Below are 23,231 nucleotides of genomic sequence, written 5' to 3'. Positions count from 1 at the left end.
CTCATATTTTGGCACCGATGATGCGCAACGTGACCAAGTAACAGCCCGCGTTAGCGGGTGGCGGCGGCGGGGGTATAGCGCACGTCGAAGCAATAGCCTCCGTTCGCGCCGGGCACAGCCAAACACAAACAGGTGGATGCGGTAGAGACGCACCAAGAGACATTGTTACGCGATGAAATAAGTTGTCCGTGCGCACGTGACATTTAGAAACGCTAAAATAGTTTTTATTTTAACCAGAGCCGTGGTCGAACGTTACCGCTGGCTATCACAAATGACGGGAGCTCAAACAAGTGGCCGATATAATCATCATCATCATCATCACCATCACGTGGACATTTATATATCGGAGGGGGATCGAGACAAAATCCACGCAGTAACCACCACGGGCAGAGACGACCTCGATACAAATAGTTCTAGATGTGAAGCTTTCGTGACTGCAAGGATTCATACGCTTAGGTTTTTTCGGTAAAGTCACCATGTAGGTAAAAAAAATGTAATTAATAAAAGTTAAATAAAACTAAATAAAAAATCACGACGTTTCGGAGGCAACACAAGCTTCCGTCTTCAGGTGGAACCGTCACAGCCACGACAGCTGTATCAAGTAAATGAGAGATTACAAGAGCTACCACTCCGTATATATACTGGTTGGAGAGGGGGGGGGGGGGAAGGGCCAGGAACGGCACACTTTTTTATTAATATGGCAAGGTGAGGCTTAAGACCAAGAGTAGACTGCATAACAAAGCACTGAGCCTTTGTTATGGAGAGAGGTGCGGTTTGTAACTAACACCTTAGCCTACGTAACAAAAGTGTGAAAAAAGAAAGCACGCAAAAACTAAAACTGGCAAAACAACAAACTGGCTGGTGGCGTGTGCATCGGGCCGTGGTGTGAGCGAGCGAGCGTGCCGAGGTTCACCTTGTGCTGTCTGCGTAGTGGGGGGGGGGGTGTGCGCGCCTACCAGCGGCGAGTCCCATAAGCTGAACGAGAGCGGGAGGGACATGGGATGAGTTGAGATGAGAGACGGAGAGAGAGAGAGAGACGCGGGACAAATGGGCGCCCAGACCTGCCCCCCCCCCACCTCACCGTGCAGAACGTCAAGCCCGGCACGGGTAGAGAGAAGTAGGTTGGGGGGTGTGTGTGTGTGTGTGCAAGGTGTTTGTGGTGTGGTGTGTGGTGTGGTGTGTGCGTGTGGTGTCTGTACATTGTAACATTGTATCACATAGCAACACCGATAGACCACATAGCAACACCGATGTACCACATTGTAAAAATACCACAGCAACACTGGACCACTCACCACCACCTAGGCCTCGGCAAGGTAAAAGTGTAAAAAGCAACGAGCCTACCTTTACCTTACCACAATACAATCACTCTACCCCACCTTTCACCCTTTAGCAGGCAAGGTAAAAGTGTAAAAACAACGAGCCTACCTTTTACCCTACCCTTTACCCTTACCCCTTGGCATGTCGACACCTTTACCTTTTTACCCCCCGGTAAAAAGGGTACAATTACCTTACCTTGCCGATGTTACCACCACCCACTCACGTACACACACATACCACCACCACCCACTCACGTACACACACACACCACCACCACCCACTCACGTACACACACACACCACCACCCACTCACGTACACACACACACCACCACCACCCACTCACGTACACACACAACACACACACACCACCACCACCCACTCACGTACACACACAACACACACACACCACCACCACCCACTCACGTACACACACACACACCACCACCACCCACTCACGTACACACACACACACCACCACCACCCACTCACGTACACACACCACCACCACCCACGTACACACACACCACCACCACCACTCACGTACACACACACACACACCACCACCCACTCACGTACACACACACACCCACCACCACCCACTCACGTACACACACACACACCACCACCACCCACTCACGTACACACACACCACCACCACCACTCACGTACACACACACACACACCACCACCACCACTCACGTACACACACACACACACACCACCACCCACTCACGTACACACACACACACCACCACCACCCACTCACGTACACACACACACACCACCACCACCCACTCACGTACACACACACACACCACCACCCACTCACGTACACACACACACACACAACAACACCACCACCACCACCACCCACTCACGTACACACACACAACACCACCACCCACTCACGTACACACACACACACAACACCACCACCCACTCACGTACACACACACAACACCACCACCCACTCACGTACACACACACACACACACAACACCACCACCCACTCACGTACACACACACAACACACACAACACCACCACCCACTCACGTACACACACACACACACAACAACACCACCCACTCACGTACACACACACACAACACACACAACAACACCACCCACTCACGTACACACACACACAACACACACAACAACACCACCCACTCACGTACACACACACAACACACACAACAACACCACCCACTCACGTACACACACACAACACACACAACAACACCACCCACTCACGTACACACACACAACACACACAACAACACCACCCACTCACGTACACACACACAACACACACAACAACACCACCCACTCACGTACACACACACAACACACACAACAACACCACCCACTCACGTACACACACACAACACACACAACAACACCACCCACTCACGTACACACACACAACACAACAACACCACCACCCACTCACGTACACACACACAACACAACAACACCACCACCCACTCACGTACACACACACAACACAACAACACCACCACCCACTCACGTACACACACACAACACAACAACACCACCACCCACTCACGTACACACACACAACACAACAACACCACCCACTCACGTACACACACACAACACAACAACACCACCCACTCACGTACACACACACAACACAACAACACCACCCACTCACGTACACACACACACACAACACCACCACCCACTCACGTACACACACAACACACACACACCACCACCACCCACCCACGTACACACACACACCACCACCCACTCACGTACACACGCACACACACACACCACCACCACCCACTCACGTACACACACACACACACACCACCACCACCCACTCACGTACACACACACACACACACCACCACCACCACTCACGTACACACACACACACACACCACCACCACCACTCACGTACACACACACACACACCACCACCACCCACTCACGTACACACACACACACCACCACCACCCACTCACGTACACACACACACCATCACCACCACCCACTCACGTACACACACACACACCACCCACTCACGTACACACACAACACACACACACAACAACACCACCCACTCACGTACACACCACACACACCACCACCCACACCACCACCCACTCACGTACACACACACACACCACCCACTCACGTACACACACACACACCACCCACTCACGTACACACACAACACACACACACACACCACCACCACCCACTCACGTACACACACACACACCACCACCCACTCACGTACACACACACACAACAACACCACCACCACCACCACCCACTCACGTACACACACACACAACAACACCACCACCACCACCACCACCACCACGCTCACCTCGCCCTCCCATGCCGCCTCCTCCTCCGCGTCCGCCCTCGGCGAGCTGCAGCAGCTTGGGGTTGATGGCCTGGTTCGCCTCACGGAGGACGCTCACGAGGTCGTTGGCCTGCCGCCCGTTGCCCGGTGTGAAGAAGGTGTATGCGGTGCCGCTGCGAGTGCTGCGCCCCGTCCTCCCGATGCGGTGCACGTAGTCCTCGGAGCTGTTGGGGTAGTCGTAGTTGATCACGAACTTGATGTCCTCCACGTCTGCGCCGGGGCGAGGCGAGCGGAGGAGGAGTCGCGGGAGAGGCGGCGGGCGGGCGAGCGTTGGAGGCGAGAGGGTGGAGAAGTGAACGAGGGATTGGGTTGGTGGGAGGGCGGGCGAGCGTTGGAGGCGAGAGGGTGGATAAGTGAACGAGGGATTGGGGTGGTGGGAGGGCGAGCGAGCGTTGGAGGCGAGAGGGTGGAGAAGTGAACGAGGGATTGGGGTGGTGGGAGGGCGGGCGAGCGTTGGAGGTGAGAGGGTGGACAAGTGAACGAGGGATTGGGTGGTGGGAGGGCGAGCGAGCGTTGGAGGTGAGAGGGTGGATAAGTGAACGAGGGATTGGGTGGTGGGAGGGCGAGCGAGCGTTGGAGGTGAGAGGGTGGACAAGTGAACGAGGGATTGGGTGGTGCGAGGGCGAGCGAGCGTTGGAGGTAAGAGGGTGGACAAGTGAACGAGGGATTGGTTGGTGGGAGGGCGAGCGGGCGAATGGAGGGATGAGCGATTGAAGAAATTCAGCAGCCGGGGAGGGTGGAGGGTGATAGGGAAAAAAAAAACAAGATTAGGAAGAACGCAATGGAGGATGGTTTTCCTCCTCCTCCAACCACCACCAAAAATCATCCTCACACTCACAGACTCGCCCACACTCACCCCACAGGACCCCCCCCCCCCCCCAACACCTCACCCCACACCCCCCCACCAATCTCAACCTTCCCCCCCACCACCCAAAATCTGAATATCCCTCACACTCAACCAACCCACAACCACCTCTACCCCCGCCCCCCCCCCCCATCTCATCCCCCCATCTCATCAGTCCACACAGAGACCTGGCCCCACCCCCCCAAATTTCCCCTTCACAACACACACGTGACCATGCAGCCTTTGCCCCCCCCCCGCCCCCCATCCCCGCACCCCCCCCCCCACTAGCCAATGAGAAGTGGCCGCAGACAGTAGCCCTAACAGTTTAACACATAGCAGGCTTTCGCAAACAATATTATTCATAAGCAACGTTATTGGGTTGAGATGGCGTTATTTAGAAATGTGTCGTAACCCTCCACCACCCGACACGGCTTAGACTAGGCTCTAAGAGAAGCTGTCTTGGGTGTGGACCAATCAACTTCAAGGACAGTGCATATCATTATCATCAGAGTTGTTTCTGTTTGTTTGCATTTTGACTGCTTGTGTTGTGGTTATTGCAAACATGATGCCTTGTATAAAGCCGTCAGTTTTTGTACCAGTTGAAAGGGTGTCACATTGACAAAAGACAAATAGTTCACTGCTTTAAGCCCACCGGTGTGTTGAGGCGTGAAACCACAACATTTTAACAACATTTTTGTTGTAAATGTTGTGGTTTCACGCTTCAACACACCGGTGGGCTAAAGCAGTGACACTTTTTTACCGATTGGCCGTGTCGGGTGGTGGAGGGTTACGACACATTTAGAAATCTAGCCCTAACACTCACCACAAGCCAATCGTAACTACACCAGCTGTCTCCCCCCCCAACCCCCCGATGCATTACTACTGCAGCTGCCCAGAGCTCAATGCTACTGCTCATGCTGTCACCGCCGCTGCGCATTTCCCCACAAATCATTTCCTCTGCATCGAAATCTACTGGGTCCAGGGGGCGGATTGCGGGTGAGGTGGGTGGGGGGGTTTATGGCGGCGGCGGCGGTAGTGGCAGTTTCACCGCAGGGTCATTTTTTTTGTCTGTGTCACAAAAAAAGTTATGAAGAATAAGAGTTCTTTTTTTTTTACCTTTACCTGGCAATAACAAGCACGTTCCAAACACCAACACCTTATTAACACGACCGTTTGTATTGCCAGAAAGGTCAAGACCGATCGCTTATGTTTCCCACAGCAGGTTTAAGTCTGATTATTGCTTTTTTTTTTACCCTTCTATCTGGCAACAAAAAAAGGTGTCAGTTTTGTTGCCAGATAGAAGGGTAAAAAACTAAAACACTATTATCATATTTTTTTTTACTGGAAAATGAGGTTCCAATGGTGTAAAAGGTTTAAGTCTGTCGAGGCTATAACGGGGCAGAGGATCTCTTGGTCTCTCTGTTGATCTACGGCAAGACGCGTGAGGAAACCCACCAAGACCATCACCACCACCGCCGCCAAAACTCCCACCCCCCTCTTAAAGCCCAAACCAAACCCCACCCACCCACCCACCACCCCTACTACACATGACTTTTGCCCTCTTCATAACCACCATCCCCCCCCCCACCATCAACCACCACCCAAACCCCAGTTACACCCCATCACCACCACCCAACAAGGCCGTTTTGATTTTGTTACTTACGGGGCTGCTGCCGTCACGGAAGGGACGAGAGAGAGGCCCCGAGAGGGACAGGCGGGAGAGGGGGGCCCCTCCTCCTCCTCCTCCCTCACCACCTCCTCCTCCTCCTCCCCCGTAGACCCCCGCAGTTGGGGGGGGGGCGGGGAGGGAGGGAGGGCGGCCCCATGGCAGGCGAAGAGGGGGGGCGGGGCGGGCACTGCAGTGCTCTGGCCCCGCTAGCACCACCACCACCACCTCCTCCTCCTCCTGCTGCTGCTGCCCGGCCCTTAGCTTGAGGCGGCATTGTAGCAGCACCCCCCCACTAGAGCAACTCGAGGTTTAAAGCAGCCCCCCACTACTAGCTTGGCTTGAGGTGGTGTATAGCAACCATCGCCCCGCCCCCCCACCACCACCCACAACAAGATCTTGACCCCCTAACCGAGCACCCACCCCACCCACGCACGCTACACGTACAGCAAACTCCACTCCGCACCTCCCCCCCCCCCCCCCCCGCTTCTGCCTACTCTTCCCTCCCTCCTGCCTCAGGTTTATTTAAACGCTCACCACCCCCACCCCCACCACCCCCCGCTTGTCAACAAACCCGAGTCCCACCCCACAGGCCCATCTCTGCTACCTCGCTACCCTAAGACCGGCGGGGCCAGCCAGCCAGCCAACCAGGCAGGAGGAGGAGGAGGAGGAGGGGGAGCCCCCCCCCCCCCACCAACTTCCGCGCTCTCCCGTTGCCGTGACAACGGCGATCCAAGATGGCCGCCCGGCCGCCCTCCCTCTCCGCGGGCGGGGGGGAGGGGCGAGGAGGGGAAAGGGCGGTGGATCCAAGATGGCCGCCGGCAGCCAGCGATTCCAAAATGGCCGCCCTCCCTCGGCAGGGTGGGGAGCGATGCTCCAAGATGGCCGCCGCCACCACCACCACCACCCCCCTCCCCAAAATTGCCCCCCCCCCCCATCCCTTCCCACAACTCCCTCCTCTCCTCCTGACAGCGCAAATCCAAGATGGCCGCCCGTCTGGGCAGCAATCCAAGATGGCCGCTCCTCCGCACGGCCATTTTGTTTTTTTAGGCCTCGGTGACGGACAAGGCCTCGTTTCGACAGGTCGTTTTTCAAGAAATTTAGCGCTCAAACTCGCTCGCTCACTCACTCGCACGCACACGCACGGACGCACGCGCACACACACACTCCCCGTCTCCCGTCAAAAATATTATTTGGGCGACGCCCCCGCGGCTCCCTCGCAAAACGAGGGGCTTCTGGGTGGGGGGGGGAGAGAGAGTGTGAGGCGTGTGTGTGCGTGTTCGTACCACACACACAGGCGCGCGCACACACACACACACGCACACGCGCGCAGACACGCGGAGAGCCACCGTTAACTGAACGCGCGCGGCAAATGACGACGTTTAGCAGCAGAGGTCAACGTTCCACACAGCCAAACCAAGGCGGTTGGGTGAGCGTTGTTGTCGTCAGAGTGCTCACAATTGGTGAGCGTCGAAGTCGTTGGTGTGTGTAGTTGGTGAGCGTCAAGGTCGTTGATGTGTGTAGTTGGTGAGCGTCATCGTCAGAGTGTTCACAATTGGTGAGCGTCAAAGTCGTTGATGCGTGTAGTTGGTGAGCGTCAAGGTCGTTGATGTGTGTAGTTGGTGAGCGTCAAAGTCAGAGTGTTCACAATTGGTGAGCGTCAAAGTCGTTGATGCGTGTAGTTGGTGAGCGTCAAGGTCGTTGATGCGTGTAGTTGGTGAGCGTCAAAGTCAGAGTGTTCACAATTGGTGAGTGTCAAGGTCGTTGATGTGTGTAGTTGGTGAGTGTCAAGGTCGTTGATGTGTGTAGTTGGTGAGCGTCAAAGTCAGAGTGTTCACAATTGGTGAGTGTCAAGGTCGTTGATGTGTGTAGTTGGTGAGTGTCAAGGTCGTTGGTGTGTGTAGTTGGTGAGCGTCATCGTCAGAGTGTTCACAATTGGTGAGCGTCAAAGTCGTTGGTGTCTCTACCTCGCGATGACGACGAGATCAAGACGGGGGGAGAGGAGATGGCGTCTCACCCACTCACCCTCAAAGAGCACTCGCTCACCACGCCAAGTCGCTCACCCAGACAGAACCACGACACCTCACCTACCCTCACCCCTCCTCACCACTCCACGGTCATTCATCCCCCGACTCACACGCCAACTCACCCACCACCCACACGCCAACTCATAATAATGCATCTTTACTTTACCCCCCTCATAAACCCCCACCTATGCCTACCACACGCAATCTGCTACGACACACCCACCCAAACCCACAAACTCGCCACCTTAACCGTTACCCACAACCCGAACCCCCCAGCACCGACGCACGGGCAACACGCACGGGCAACACGCACGGGCAACACACGCACGCACGCACACACAACGTACCAAGGCCGCGGGAGGCAACGTCCGTGGCGATGAGGATTGGAGACTTCCCTGATCGGAACTCTGCACGGGGAGCGGTGGGGGGGGGAGAAGAGAGCTTCGTTGGGTATCAGTCACAACACGAGGATGGAGAGAGGGGGGGGGGGGTAGAGGATTCCGACCGACCAAGTCCCTCGGAGATGAGGGAGGATCGAGCGAGCGGCTGGGTGAGTGAGCGAGCGAGTGGCTGGGTGAGCGAGTGGCTGGGTGAGCAGGTTGCTGGGTGAGCGAGTGCCTGGGTGAGCGAGTTGCTAGGCGAGCGAGCGGCTGGGCGAGCGAGCGGCTGGGCGAGCGAGCGGCTGGGCGAGCGAGCGGCTGGGCGAGCGAGCGGCTGGGCGAGCGAGCGGCTGGGCGAGCGAGCGGCTGGGCGAGCGAGCGGCTGGGCGAGCGAGCGGCTGGGCGAGCGAGCGGCTGGGCGAGCGAGCGGCTGGGCGAGCGAGCGGCTGGGCGAGCGAGCGGCTGGGCGAGCGAGTGAGCGGCTGGGCGAGCGAGCGGCTGGGCGAGCGAGCGGCTGGGCGAGCGAGCGGCTGGGCGAGCGAGCGGCTGGGCGAGCGAGCGGCTGGGCGAGCGAGCGGCTGGGCGAGCGAGCGGCTGGGCGAGCGAGCGGCTGGGCGAGCGAGCGGCTGGGCGAGCGAGCGAGCGGCTGGGCGAGCGAGCGAGCGGCTGGGCGAGCGAGCGAGCGGCTGGGCGAGCGAGCGGCTGGGCGAGCGAGCGGCTGGGCGAGCGAGCGGCTGGGCGAGCGAGCGGCTGGGCGAGCGAGCGGCTGGGCGAGCGAGCGGCTGGGCGAGCGAGCGGCTGGGCGAGCGAGCGGCTGGGCGAGCGAGCGGCTGGGCGAGCGAGCGGCTGGGCGAGCGAGCGGCTGGGCGAGCGAGCGGCTGGGCGAGCGAGCGGCTGGGCGAGCGAGCGGCTGGGCGAGCGAGCGGCTGGGCGAGCGAGCGGCTGGGCGAGCGAGCGGCTGGGCGAGCGAGTGGCTGGGCGAGCGAGTGGCTGGGCGAGCGAGTGAGCGGCTGGGCGAGCGACTGGGTGAGCGAGTGGCTGGGTGAGCGAGTGGCTAGGTGAGCGAGTGGCTAGGTGAGCGAGCGAGCGGCTGGGCGAGCGAGCGGCTGGGCGAGCGAGCGGCTGGGCGAGCGAGCGGCTGGGCGAGCGAGCGGCTGGGCGAGCGAGCGGCTGGGCGAGCGAGCGGCTGGGCGAGCGAGTGGCTGGGCGAGCGAGTGGCTGGGCGAGCGAGTGGCTGGGCGAGCGAGTGAGCGGCTGGGCGAGCGACTGGGTGAGCGAGTGGCTGGGTGAGCGAGTGGCTAGGTGAGCGAGTGGCTAGGTGAGCGAGCGAGCGGCTGGGTGAGCGAGTGAGCGAAGTGAGCGAGTGGCTGGGCGAGCGAGTGGCTGGGCGAGCGAGCGAGCGGCTGGCTGGGCCCCTCAGAAGGAAGGCAGCATGGAACGGATTCCCCACAAGAGTTGTCGGGACCCCAAAATGGAGCCAAATTCCACGTTCTCATCACCGGGACCCAACTCAGCAGCAGCACGCTCCTTGTGTGGCTCACCCCACTCTGCACTGAACTACAGTGGAGTCGACTGGACTCGTACTACGCTAGACTACACCGAGGGGGGGGGCGAGGGGGGCGCGAGCTCCCTCACCTGTGAGTACCCAATCCCGCTCCGGTTGGCTCTTGTCTCCATGGATACACATGGCGGGCCAGCTGCAGCAAAACACAAGAAACACGTTAGGTTAGTACACAGAGACAGAGACACACTTACACCGCATTCGCACAATCGGTACAGCGAGATGGGTGGGTGGATTGGGTGGCAACTTCCCCCCCCGCCCGTCTCAAGCAGGGAGATTTCAGTGGCTGGGGGGGGGGGGGGGAGTGGCTGGGTGAGCTTTTGGGTGGGTGAGCTTTTGGGCGAGTGAGCGGCTGGGCGAGTGGCTGGGTGAGCGAGCGGCTGGCTGAGCGAGCGGCTGGCTGAGCGAGCGGCTGGCTGAGCGAGTGGCTGGGCGGGCGAGCGAGTGGCTGGCTCAGCGAATGGCTGGGTGAGCGAGCGGCTGGCTGGGCGAGCGGCTGGGTGAGCGAGCGGCTGGGTGAGCGAGCGGCTGGGTGAGTGAGCGAGCGAGCGGGCCCCTCAGAAGGAAGGCAGCATGGAACGGATTCCCCACGGAGTGATCGGGACCCCAAAATGGGGCCAAATTCCACGTTCTCATCACTGGGACCCAACTCTGCAGCAGCAGCAGCAACGCTCCGCCCACCCCATGCGAGCTCACCGCCGCACTGGAGTAGACTACCTCACGCAACCGCACGCTGAACTACAAACACAGCCACGCAAAGCTTTGTATCCCCCGATGTTTCAACTACCACGCACCACAGCACCCAGCTCCTCATTTAGGGCCGAGTAGACCTGGGAGAGGGCGCCCAGGTCGGGTACAAATCACCACGACTGACAGACTACGCTCTAGCAGACTACCAAGACACACACACACACAGGTCCCCCATATAGCATACTCAGTTCTTTCGGTAAAGTCACGTAGGTAAACAAACAGCAAATGTGGCTGTGACGGTCCCACCTGATGACGGAGACTTGTGTTGCCTCCCGAAACGTCGTCGTGATTTTTAGCGTTTTATTTTTTATTAATTTTTTGTTCATTTTTTTACCTATGTGGTGACTTTACCGAAAGAACTACGAGTATGAATCCTTGCAGTCACGAAAAGCTTCAAATCTAGAATTAATACCCCCATATAGCCTCAACAGATTTTTAAGGGCCTTTGCACACACACACACACCGATCACCAGAGCGAGAGGAATGCGTGACGGTGGAATGTGCGACTATGGCGATTACCAGGCTGCCGCTGGGTTTATTTCAGCGAGTCTCTGCTATTCTGACCGTCAGAGGGGTGAGCGGCGTTGGTGATGATGGTGGAGCAGAGGTCGCAACCGGGTACCCGATACCCGTACCCTACCCGATACCCGGCTACCCGTACCCCACCGGGTACGGGTAGCCGTTTGCGACCCTGGTGCGGCCGGGTACGGGTAGGCCGTGAGTCACTGGTGAGCCATCGTTTGTCACTCATTTCGGGTAGGGTACGGGTAGGATACGGCTACCTGTACCCGGCCAGGTACAGGTACCCATTTGCGAACCTGGTGCGGCCAGGTACGGGTAGGCCGTGAGTCACTGGTGAGCCATCGTTTGTCACTCATTTCGGGTAGGGTACGGGTAGGATACGGCTACCTGTACCCGGCCGGGTACAGGTACGGGTACCCGTTTGCGACCCTGGTGCGGCTGGGTACGGGTAGGCCGTGAGTCACTGGTGAGCCACCGTTTGTCACTCATTTCGGGTAGGGTACGGGTAGGATACGGCTACCTGTACCTGGCCAGGTACAGGTACCCATTTGCGACCCTGGTGCGGCCGGGTACGGGTAGGCCGTGAGTCACTGGTGAGCCACCGTTTGTCACTCATTTCGGGTAGGGTACGGGTAGGATACGGCTACCTGTACCCGGCTGGGTACGGGTACCCGTTTGCGACCCTGGTGCGGCTGGGTACGGGTAAGGAATCAAAACCCGTTAGCGACCTCTGTGGTGGAGGGGGTCAAGGAGCTAACCAACTCACCCGTCGCGCCTCATCCTACGCGTGAGCTCGTCGCAGCGTCTCTTCGTCTCCACAAAGATGATGGTCTTGTTTTCCTTCTCGGCCATGATCTCCTCCATCAGGCGCATCAACCTGGCGAGAAACACGCAAAGCGGGCACCGTGGGTGAGCGTGTGAAAGTGCGAGTAAGCGTGAGAACGTGCGAGTGTGAGAATGAGTGAATGCGAGTGTGCGAGCGAGAATGAGCGAGTGTGTGTATGTGTATGAGCGAGTGTGTGTTGGCGTGGGAGTGCGAGAACGAGTGTGTTGGCGTGCCAGTGTGAGAATGAGTGAATGCGAGTGTGAATGAGCGAGTGTGTGTATGCGTGTGTGAATGAGCAAGTGTGTATGCGAGTGTGTGAATAAGTGAATGTGCGAGTGTGAGAATGAGCGAGTGCGTGTATGAGTGAGCGTGCGAGTGTGAGAATGAGCGAGTGTGTGTATGAGCGAGTGTGTGAACGAGTGAATGTGCGAGTGTGAGAATGAGCGAGTGTGTGTATGAGCAAGTGTGTGTGAACGAGCGAGTATGTGCGAGTGAGAATGAGTGAGTGTGTGTACGAGTGTGCGACTGTGAGAATGAGCGAGTGTGTGAACGAGTGAATGAGCGAGTGTGTGTTGGCGTGCGAGTTTGAGAATAAGTGAATGTGCGAGTGTGAGAATGAGCGAGTGTGTGAACGAGTGTGAGAGTGTGAGAATGAGCGAGTGTGTGTACGAGTGTGCGAGTGTGAGAATGAGCGAGTGTGTGTACGAGTGTGCGAGTGTGCGAATGAGCGAGTGTGTGAACGAGTGTGCGAGTGTGAGAATGAGCGAGTGTGTGTACGAGTGTGCGAGTGTGAGAATGAGCGAGTGTGTGAACGAGTGAACGTGCGAGTGTGTGTACGAGTGTGCGAGTGTGAGAATGAGCGAGTGTGTGTACGAGTGTGCGAGTGTGAGAATGAGCGAGTGTGTGTACGAGTGTGAGAATGAGCGAGTGTGTGTACGAGTGTGAGAATGAGCGAGTGTGTGTACGAGTGCGAGTGTGAGAATGAGCGAGTGTGTGTACGAGTGTGAGAATGAGCGAGTGTGTGTACGAGTGTGCGAGTGTGAGAATGAGCGAGTGTGTGTGCGAGTGTGAGAATGAGCGAGTGTGTGTACGAGTGTGCGAGTGTGAGAATGAGCGAGTGTGTGTACGAGTGTGCGAGTGTGAGAATGAGCGAGTGTGTGTACGAGTGTGCGAGTGTGAGAATGAGCGAGTGTGTGTACGAGTGTGAGAATGAGCGAGTGTGTGTACGAGTGTGCGAGTGTGAGAATGAGCGAGTGTGTGTACGAGTGTGCGAGTGTGAGAATGAGCGAGTGTGTGAACGAGTGAACGTGCGAGTGTGTGTACGAGTGTGCGAGTGTGAGAATGAGCGAGTGTGTGAACGAGTGAACGTGCGAGTGTGTGTACGAGTGTGCGAGTGTGAGAATGAGCGAGTGTGTGAACGAGTGAACGTGCGAGTGTGTGTACGAGTGTGCGAGTGTGAGAATGAGCGAGTGTGTGTACGAGTGTGCGAGTGTGAGAATGAGCGAGTGTGTGTACGAGTGTGAGAATGAGCGAGTGTGTGTACGAGTGTGAGAATGAGCGAGTGTGTGTACGAGTGTGCGAGTGTGAGAATGAGCGAGTGTGTGTACGAATGAGCGAGTGTGTGTACGAGTGTGAGAATGAGCGAGTGTGTGTACGAGTGTGCGAGTGTGAGAATGAGCGAGTGTGTGTACGAGTGTGAGAATGAGCGAGTGTGTGTACGAGTGTGCGAGTGTGAGAATGAGCGAGTGTGTGTACGAGTGTGCGAGTGTGAGAATGAGCGAGTGTGTGAACGAGTGAACGTGCGAGTGTGTGTACGAGTGTGAGAATGAGCGAGTGTGTGTACGAGTGTGCGAGTGTGAGAATGAGCGAGTGTGTGTACGAGTGTGAGAATGAGCGAGTGTGTGTACGAGTGTGAGAATGAGCGAGTGTGTGTACGAGTGTGCGAGTGTGAGAATGAGCGAGTGTGTGTACGAGTGTGAGAATGAGCGAGTGTGTGTACGAGTGTGCGAGTGTGTGAACGAGTGAACGTGCGAGTGTGTGTACGAGTGTGCGAATGAGCGAGTGTGTGAACGAGTGAACGTGCGAGTGTGTGTACGAGTGTGCGAGTGTGAGAATGAGCGAGTGTGTGAACGAGTGAACGTGCGTGCGACAGAGCGACTCCAAGTCGCACCACCCCCACCCCCACCCCCCCCTCACTTGTTGTCCTTCTCGTTGTCGCTGCAGACGTCCACGATCTGCAGGATGTTGTGATTGGCCGACAGGTCCATGGAGCCCACGTTGATCTGGATGTACTCGCGCAGGAAGTCCTCGGCCAGCTGACGCACCTCCTTGGGCCACGTTGCACTCCACATGAGGGTCTGACGGTCGGGCTGCAAGCACAGAGGTCAAAGGTCAGCCACCGCCAGCCACCGCCAGCCACCGCCAGCCACCGCCAGCCACCGCCAGCCACCGCCAGCCACCGCCAGCCACCGCCACCCACAGTCACCCACAGTCACCCACAGTCACCCACAGTCACCCACAGTCACCCACAGTCACCCACAGTCACCCACCGCCACCCACCGCCACCCACCGCCACCCACCGCCACCCACCGCCACCCACCGCCACCCACCGCCACCCACCGCCACCCACCGCCACCCACCGCCACCCACCGCCACCCACCGCCACCCACCGCCACCCACCGCCACCCACCGCCACCCACCGCCACCCACCGCCACCCACCGCCACCCACCGCCACCCACCGCCACCCACCGCCACCCACAGTCACCCACCGCCACCCACAGTCACCCACCGCCACCCACCGCCACCCACCGCCACCCACCGCCACCCACAGTCACCCACCGTCACCACCACCCTGTTGTTCACATTAACACACCGCTGGGATCACTGGTGCCATGGCAAGTGCCGCTAGCTAGAGAGCAGCAGCAGCAGCAACGCCGATGAAGGCTGGCGGCACTGGCACACACGAGAGGGTGTGGCCAATGCCGTGCCCGTCTTTGTCCCCCCCTAGTGGCGATGTTTATACAAAGGTCCCCCCGTTGTAGCATTAACACACCGGTGGCATGGAAAGTGCCGTGAGCTAGCACCTATGATGGTGAGCGAGTGGCTGGGCGAGCGAGTGAGTGGCTGGGCGAGCGAGTGGCTGAGTGGCTGGGCGAGTGAGCGAGTGAGTGGCTGGGCGAGTGAGCGAGTGAGTGGCTGGGCGAGTGAGCGAGTGAGTAGCTGGGCGAGTGAGTAGCTGGGCGAGTGAGTGGCTGGGCGAGCGAGTGGCTGGGCGAGCGAGTGAGTGGCTGGGTGAGCGAGTGAGTGGCTGGGTGAGCGAGTGGCTGGGCGGGCGAGTGAGTGGCTGGGCGAGCGAGCGAGTGAGTGGGCGGGCGAGTGAGTGGCTGGGCGAGCAAGTGAGTGGCTGGGCGAGTGAGCGAGTGAGTGGCTGGGCGGGCGAGTGGGTGGGCGAGCGAGTGAGTGGCCGAGCGAGTGAGTGGCTGGGCGAGCGAGTGAGTGGCTGGGCGAGTGAGCGAGTGAGTGGCTGGGTGAGCGAGTGAGTGGGCGAGCGAGCGAGTGGCTGGGCGAGCGAGTGAGTGGCTGGGCGAGCGAGTGAGTGGCTGGGCGAGCGAGTGGCTGGGCGGGCGAGTGAGTGGCTGGGTGAGCGAGTGAGTGGCTGGGCGAGCGAGTGGCTGGGCGAGCGAGTGAGTGGCTGGGTGAGCGAGTGAGTGGCTGGGCGAGCGAGCGAGTGGCTGGGCGAGCGAGTGAGTGGCTGGGCGAGCGAGTGAGTGGCTGGGCGAGCGAGTGGCTGGGCGGGCGAGTGAGTGGCTGGGTGAGCGAGTGAGTGGCTGGGCGAGCGAGTGGCTGGGCGAGCGAGTGAGTGGCTGGGTGAGCGAGTGAGTGGCTGGGCGAGCGAGTGGCTGGGCGAGCGAGTGAGTGGCTGGGCGAGCGAGTGAGTGGCTGGGTGAGCGAGTGAGTGGCTGGGCGAGCGAGTGGCTGGGCGGGCGAGTGAGTGGCTGGGTGAGCGAGTGAGTGGCTGGGCGAGCGAGCGAGTGGCTGGGCGAGCGAGTGAGTGGCTGGGCGAGCGAGTGAGTGGCTGGGCGAGCGAGTGAGTGGGCGAGCGAGCGAGTGAGTGGGCGAGCGAGCGAGTGGCTGGGCGAGCGAGTGAGTGGCTGGGTGAGCGAGTGAGTGGCTGGGCGAGCGAGTGAGTGGGCGAGCGAGCGAGTGGCTGGGCGAGCGAGCGAGTGGCTGGGCGAGCGAGTGAGTGGCTGGGTGAGCGAGTGAGTGGCTGGGCGAGCGAGTGAGTGGGCGAGCGAGCGAGTGGCTGGGCGAGCGAGTGAGTGGCTGGGCGAGCGAGTGAGTGGCTGGGCGAGCGAGTGAGTGGGCGAGCGAGCGAGTGGCTGGGCGAGCGAGTGAGTGGCTGGGTGAGCGAGTGAGTGGCTGGGCGAGCGAGTGAGTGGGCGAGCGAGCGAGTGGCTGGGCGAGCGAGTGAGTGGCTGGGCGAGCGAGTGGCTGGGCGGGCGAGTGAGTGGCTGGGCGAGCGAGTGGCTGGGTGAGCGAGTGGCTGGGTGAGTGAGTGAGCAAGCGAGCGGGCCCCTCAGAAGGAAGGCAGCATGGAATTGATTCCCCACGGAGTGATCGGGACCCCAAAATGGGGCCCAATTCCACGTTCTCATCACTGGGACCCAACTCTACAGCAGCAGCAGCGCTCCGACCACCCCATGCGAGCTCACCAGCGCACTGGAGTAGACTACCTCACGCAACCGCCACGCTGCACTACAACACAGCCACGCAAAGCGAGGAAAGAAAGTAGCAGCAGCAGCGCCGCCGCCACCGCCTACACGAGGGGGGGCTGGGTGCGCCTTTGTCTCTCCCCCTCATCGCGATGTTCAGAAACAAAGACCCCCCCACCCCTACCCCACCCCCCTCCGCATTGTAGCCTTGAACACACCGGCGGCATGGCAAGTGCAGCAGCAGCGCCTACTGTGGCAAGCGAGCGCGGGTTGTGTACGTACTGGTATGCATGCGTGCATTGCTACACGTGTGTGCGAGTGCAGGTACGAGCGCGCGAGTGCAGGTACGAGCGCGCGAGTGCAGGTACGAGCGCGCGAGTGCAGGTACGAGCGCGCGAGTGCAGGTACGAGCGCGCGAGTGCAGGTACGAGCGCGCGAGTGCAGGTACGAGCGCGCGAGTGCAGGTACGAGCGCGCGAGTGCAGGTACGAGCGCGCGAGTGCAGGTACGAGCGCGCGAGTGCAGGTACGAGCGCGCGAGTGCAGGTACGAGTGTGCGAGTGTAGGTACGAGCGTGCGAGTGTAGGTACGAGTGTAGACGCGTGTGTGTGCGCAGGTACGAGTGTGTGCGCGTGTAGACGCGTGTGTGCGCGCAGGTACGAGTGTGTGCGCGTGTAGACGCGTGTGTGTGCAGGTACGAGTGTGTGCGCGTGTAGACGCGTGTGTGTGCAGGTACGAGTGTGTGTGTGTATGTGTGTGTGTGTGTAGGTACGAGCGTGCGAGTGTAGGTACGAGTGTAGACGCGTGTGTGTGCGCAGGTACGAGTGTGTGCGCGTGTAGACGCGTGTGTGCGCAGGTACGAGTGTGTGCGCGTGTAGACGCGTGTGTGTGCAGGTACGAGTGTGTGCGCGTAGGTACCCGGATCTGGTCGACGATCTTGCGTATCTGCGGCTCGAAGCCCATGTCCAACATGCGGTCCGCCTCGTCGAGCACCAGGTAGGTGCAGCGGCGGAGGTTCGTCTTGCCTGACTCCAGGAAGTCAATCAGGCGGCCCGGGGTGGCGATGCAGATCTCCACTCCTAACGACAACAGCAGCAGCAGCAGCAACAACCGTCAACAGCTGACGCAAGAGGTGTATGTTGCGCATCTCCGTGTGTGTGTGTTGTCCATCTCCGTGTGTGTGTGTGTTGTCCATCTCCGTGTGTGTGTGTGTGTGTTGTCCATCTCCGTGTGTGTGTGTGTGTTGTCCATCTCCGTGTGTGTGTGTGTGTTGTCCATCTCCGTGTGTGTGTGTGTTGTCCATCTCCGTGTGTGTGTGTGTGTTGTCCATCTCCGTGTGTGTGTGTGTGTTGTCCATCTCCGTGTGTGTGTGTGTGTTGTCCATCTCCGTGTGTGTGTGTGTGTGTTGTCCATCTCCGTGTGTGTGTGTGTGTTGTCCATCTCCGTGTGTGTGTGTTGTCCATCTCCGTGTGTGTGTGTGTTGTCCATCTCCGTGTGTGTGTGTGTTGTCCATCTCCGTGTGTGTGTGTTGTCCATCTCCGTGTGTGTGTGTTGTCCATCTCCGTGTGTGTGTGTTGTCCATCTCCGTGTGTGTGTGTTGTCCATCTCCGTGTGTGTATGTTGCGCATCTCCGTGTGTGTGTGTTGTCCATCTCCGTGTGTGTGTGTGTGTTGTCCATCTCCGTGTGTGTGTGTTGTCCATCTCCGTGTGTGTGTGTTGTCCATCTCCGTGTGTGTGTGTTGTCCATCTCCGTGTGTGTGTGTTGTCCATCTCCGTGTGTGTATGTTGCGCATCTCCGTGTGTGTGTGTTGTCCATCTCCGTGTGTGTGTGTGTGTTGTCCATCTCCGTGTGTGTGTGTGTGTTGTCCATCTCCGTGTGTGTGTGTTGTCCATCTCCGTGTGTGTGTGTTGTCCATCTCCGTGACTCTCCGTGTGTATGTTGAGCATGTTGTGACTCTCCGCGACTCTCCGTGTGAGCATGTTGTGACTCTCCGTGTGAGCATGTTGTGACTCTCCGTGTGAGCATGTTGTGACTCTCCGTGTGAGCATGTTGTGACTCTCCGTGTGAGCATGTTGTGACTCTCCGCGACTCTCCGCGTGAGCATGTTGTGACTCTCCGCGTGAGCATGTTGTGACTCTCCGCGTGAGCATGTTGTGACTCTCCGCGTGAGCATGTTGTGACTCTCCGCGTGAGCATGTTGTGACTCTCCGCGTGAGCATGTTGTGACTCTCCGCGTGAGCATGTTGTGACTCTCCGCGTGAGCATGTTGTGACTCTCCGCGTGAGCATGTTGTGACTCTCCGCGTGAGCATGTTGTGACTCTCCGCGTGAGCATGTTGTGACTCTCCGCGTGAGCATGTTGTGACTCTCCGCGTGAGCATGTTGTGACTCTCCGCGTGAGCATGTTGTGACTCTCCGCGTGAGCATGTTGTGACTCTCCGCGTGAGCATGTTGTGACTCTCCGCGTGAGCATGTTGTGACTCTCCGTGTGAGCATGTTGTGACTCTCCGTGTGAGCATGTTGTGACTCTCCGTGTGAGCATGTTGTGACTCTCCGTGTGAGCATGTTGTGACTCTCCGTGTGAGCATGTTGTGACTCTCCGTGTGAGCATGTTGTGACTCTCCGTGTGAGCATGTTGTGACTCTCCGTGTGAGCATGTTGTGACTCTCCGTGTGAGCATGTTGTGACTCTCCGTGTGAGCATGTTGTGACTCTCCGTGTGAGCATGTTGTGACTCTCCGTGTGAGCATGTTGTGACTCTCCGTGTGAGCATGTTGTGACTCTCCGTGTGAGCATGTTGTGACTCTCCGTGTGAGCATGTTGTGACTCTCCGTGTGAGCATGTTGTGACTCTCCGTGTGAGCATGTTGTGACTCTCCGTGTGAGCATGTTGTGACTCTCCGTGTGAGCATGTTGTGACTCTCCGTGTGAGCATGTTGTGACTCTCCGTGTGAGCATGTTGTGACTCTCCGTGTGAGCATGTTGTGACTCTCCGTGTGAGCATGTTGTGACTCTCCGTGTGAGCATGTTGTGACTCTCCGTGTGAGCATGTTGTGACTCTCCGTGTGAGCATGTTGTGACTCTCCGTGTGAGCATGTTGTGACTCTCCGTGTGAGCATGTTGTGACTCTCCGTGTGAGCATGTTGTGACTCTCCGTGTGAGCATGTTGTGACTCTCCGTGTGAGCATGTTGTGACTCTCCGTGTGAGCATGTTGTGACTCTCCGTGTGAGCATGTTGTGACTCTCCGTGTGAGCATGTTGTGACTCTCCGTGTGAGCATGTTGTGACTCTCCGTGTGAGCATGTTGTGACTCTCCGTGTGAGCATGTTGTGACTCTCCGCGACTCTCCGTGTGAGCATGTTGTGACTCTCCGCGACTCTCCGTGTGAGCATGTTGCGACTCTCCGTACGCGAGGCACTCACCTCTCTCCAAGTCGCGCAGCTGGGGACCCTTGGGTGCCCCCCCGTACACGCACGTGGTCTTGACGCGCGAGCTCTTGCCGTACTCCTCTGCGACAGCCTGCACCTGCTGCGCCAACTCTCGGGTGGGAGCCAGCACCAGCACCTGAGGCACAGCGACAACACAGCCGGTCAGAGTCAGGGTCACGGCTACACAGCGACACACGCCTAGTCGGCGACAATTCTAGATTTGAAGCTTTCGTGACTGCGACAACACAGCCGGTCAGAGTGAGGGTCACGGCTACACAGCGACAGCTACACACACCTAGTCGGCGACAATTCTACATTTGAAGCTTTCGTGACTGCGACAACACAGCCGGTCAGAGTGAGGGTCACGGCTACACAGCGACAGCTACACACGCCTAGTCGGCGACAATTCTAGATTTGAAGCTTTCGTGACTGCGACAACACAGCCGGTCAGAGTGAGGGTCACGGCTACACAGAGACCGCTACACGCCTAGTCGGCGACAATTCTACATTTGAAGCTTTCGTGACTGCGACAACACAGCCGGTCAGAGTGAGGGTCACGGCTATACAGCGACAGCTACACACGCCTAGTCGGCGACAATTCTACATTTGAAGCTTTCGTGACTGCGACAACACAGCCGGTCAGAGTGAGGGTCACGGCTACACAGCGACAGCTACACACGCCTAGTCGGCGACAATTCTACATTTGAAGCTTTCGTGACTGCAACAACACAGCCGGTCAGAGTCAGGGTCACGGCTACACAGCGACAGCTACACACGCCTAGTCGGCGACAATTCTACATTTGAAGCTTTTGTGACTGCGACAACACAGCCGGTCAGAGTGAGGGTCACGGCTACACAGAGACCGCTACACACGCCTAGTCGGCGACAATTCTAGATTTCAAGCTTTCGTGACTGCGACAACACAGCCGGTCAGAGTCAGGGTCACGGCTACACAGCGACACACGCCTAGTCGGCGACAATTCTAGATTTGAAGCTTTCGTGACTGCGACAACACAGCCGGTCAGAGTCAGGGTCACGGCTACACAGCGACAGCTACACACGCCTGGTCGGCGACAATTCTACATTTGAAGCTTTCGTGACTGCGACAACACAGCCGGTCAGAGTCAGGGTCACGGCTACACAGCGACAGCTACACACGCCTAGTCGGCGACAATTCTAGATTTCAAGCTTTCGTGACTGCAAGGATTCACACTCTTAGGTGTTTTCGGTAAAGGGACCGTGTAGGTAAAAAAATGAAATCAAAATTAATAAAAATTAAAAATGAACCCGTAAAAACAAAGTTTTTCACTATAAATCCTTTATATGCGTGGCATCGGTTTTATTTTATTATTCATTTCTGTTTTTCTTGAGTAAGAGTTTCATTTTTATCACATTGGTATTTTAAATTAAATATGAAATTTTTATTTTCCTAAAAAGTGGAAAATTTTGGAATTTTTTTTTCACAAAAATCAATTGTCACGCACAACGAGTCTGTGTGCAAAATATCAGCTCGATTGGGTTAAAAAACGACCGAAAGATTTGCACGGTCGTAAGCGCGCAAACAAGCGAACTTAATATAAAGGATTTAAAAACAATAAAATCACGAAGTTTCACTCGATACAGATATTTTGCTGTGTCAGTTTCACCTGAAGACGGAAGCTTGTTTTGCCTCCTAAACGTCGCGATGTTTTTTATTTTTATTAATTTTGATTTCATTTTTACCTACACGTTGACTTTACCGAAAGAACCAAGAGTATATTGTCAGTGACAGTCTCACTGCCAAACACAGTCAGTGTGCGTGTCCCCGTGGCCTGCCAACGGGCGTTCGACACTTCACAAGTGCCGTGGTGACGTCACCACCACTCGGTGGCGAATGGTGGTTGTTTGTGCGTGTGCGTGCGTGCGTGTGTGCGTGTGTGCGTGTGTGCGTGACTCACAATGGGGCCGTCTCCACGCTCCAGGAAGGGCTGGTGGTTGATGTGAACAACCGCTGGTAGCAGGTACTACACACGCACACACACAACAAAGATCCGCACCCCACATGTAGACCGTTAACAAAACTGTAGGGGCAAGTGCTGTTAGCGAGTCGCACTTACGAAGGCCGGCACTGTGGCACACGCAGAGGGGGGTGGGTGGCCACAAATGTTAAGTGGCGTGCCCCCCCCCCCCCCCCCCCCCAGTGGACATTTATAGCAGCAAAATTATTTAATTGCGCGATTCTAAATTCGAAGGGTAACACACACGGGGTTAACACACACACGCGCACCAACTCGGATGCATGCGAGCCGGTGCATATCATACGTTACGCACGACACACTTGTAACACACAAGCAACACACGGAGCGAGCGAGCGAGGATGCTCACCGATAGGGTCTTGCCCGACCCAGTCTTGGCAATGCCGACCATGTCCCTGCCGCTCAGAGCCAGGGGCCAGCCCTGCGCCTGGATGGGAGTCGGCTCCTTGAAGTTCTGGGACTCGATCACGTTCATCACGTAGGCTGCGCGCGCACGAGCAGACACACGCACGCAGCGTTAATCACGCGCTCGCGCAAAGATACACACACACACACACCCCCCATAGCCATAACAGACTGTTGGGGCAAGTGCTGCTAGCTAGCACACACACGCACACACAGACACGAACGGATAGGTGAGCGAGTAGCTAAGAGCGGAGAGCGAGTGGCGGTGAGGCGAACGAGCGGTGGTGAGGAACGGTGAGTGAGGAGCGAGCGGTGGCGAGAGAGGAACGGTGAGCGAGCGAGCGGTGGTGAGGAGTGGTGAGAGAGGAA

The 23,231-nt window shown here is 57.8% G+C and overlaps 1 protein-coding gene and 3 non-coding genes across 6 annotated transcripts in view; all 4 read right to left on the bottom strand.

The window, feature by feature from the left end:
* Positions 1–23,231, bottom strand: part of LOC144952658 (putative ATP-dependent RNA helicase DDX17) — a 30,870-nt gene that overhangs the window by 1,696 nt on the left and 5,943 nt on the right. For 2 of the 3 annotated variants that reach the window (XM_078883132.1, XM_078883133.1), the window contains exons 4-12: positions 22,807–22,940; positions 22,380–22,445; positions 20,437–20,578; positions 17,935–18,095; positions 14,502–14,674; positions 12,246–12,356; positions 10,282–10,343; positions 8,614–8,673; positions 3,691–3,939 (exon numbers count right to left, since the gene is read on the bottom strand). In XM_078883132.1, the coding sequence (XP_078739258.1) occupies positions 3,691–3,939; positions 8,614–8,673; positions 10,282–10,343; positions 12,246–12,356; positions 14,502–14,674; positions 17,935–18,095; positions 20,437–20,578; positions 22,380–22,445; positions 22,807–22,940 (1,158 nt within the window). Of the gene's footprint in view, positions 1–913; positions 976–3,690; positions 3,940–8,613; positions 8,674–10,281; positions 10,344–12,245; positions 12,357–14,501; positions 14,675–17,934; positions 18,096–20,436; positions 20,579–22,379; positions 22,446–22,806; positions 22,941–23,231 lie in introns of all 3 variants that reach the window. The other variant, XM_078883135.1, reaches the window with a different exon arrangement.
* On the bottom strand, positions 10,056–10,153 carry LOC144952767 (small nucleolar RNA U83B). Its single transcript, XR_013640688.1, has one exon. It is a non-coding gene; the product is annotated as a small nucleolar RNA U83B (small nucleolar RNA).
* Positions 10,758–10,854, bottom strand: LOC144952766 (small nucleolar RNA U83B). The gene has a single exon (XR_013640687.1). It is a non-coding gene; the product is annotated as a small nucleolar RNA U83B (small nucleolar RNA).
* On the bottom strand, positions 16,876–16,972 carry LOC144952765 (small nucleolar RNA U83B). The gene has a single exon (XR_013640686.1). It is a non-coding gene; the product is annotated as a small nucleolar RNA U83B (small nucleolar RNA).

The sequence above is a fragment of the Lampetra fluviatilis genome, chromosome 69 (assembly GCF_964198595.1).
Source record: "Lampetra fluviatilis chromosome 69, kcLamFluv1.1, whole genome shotgun sequence".
In the NCBI taxonomy this organism is placed as follows: domain Eukaryota; kingdom Metazoa; phylum Chordata; class Hyperoartia; order Petromyzontiformes; family Petromyzontidae; genus Lampetra; species Lampetra fluviatilis.
Note: the sequence above shows the minus strand (reverse complement) of the source record. Positions and strands in the feature narration are given on the sequence as shown.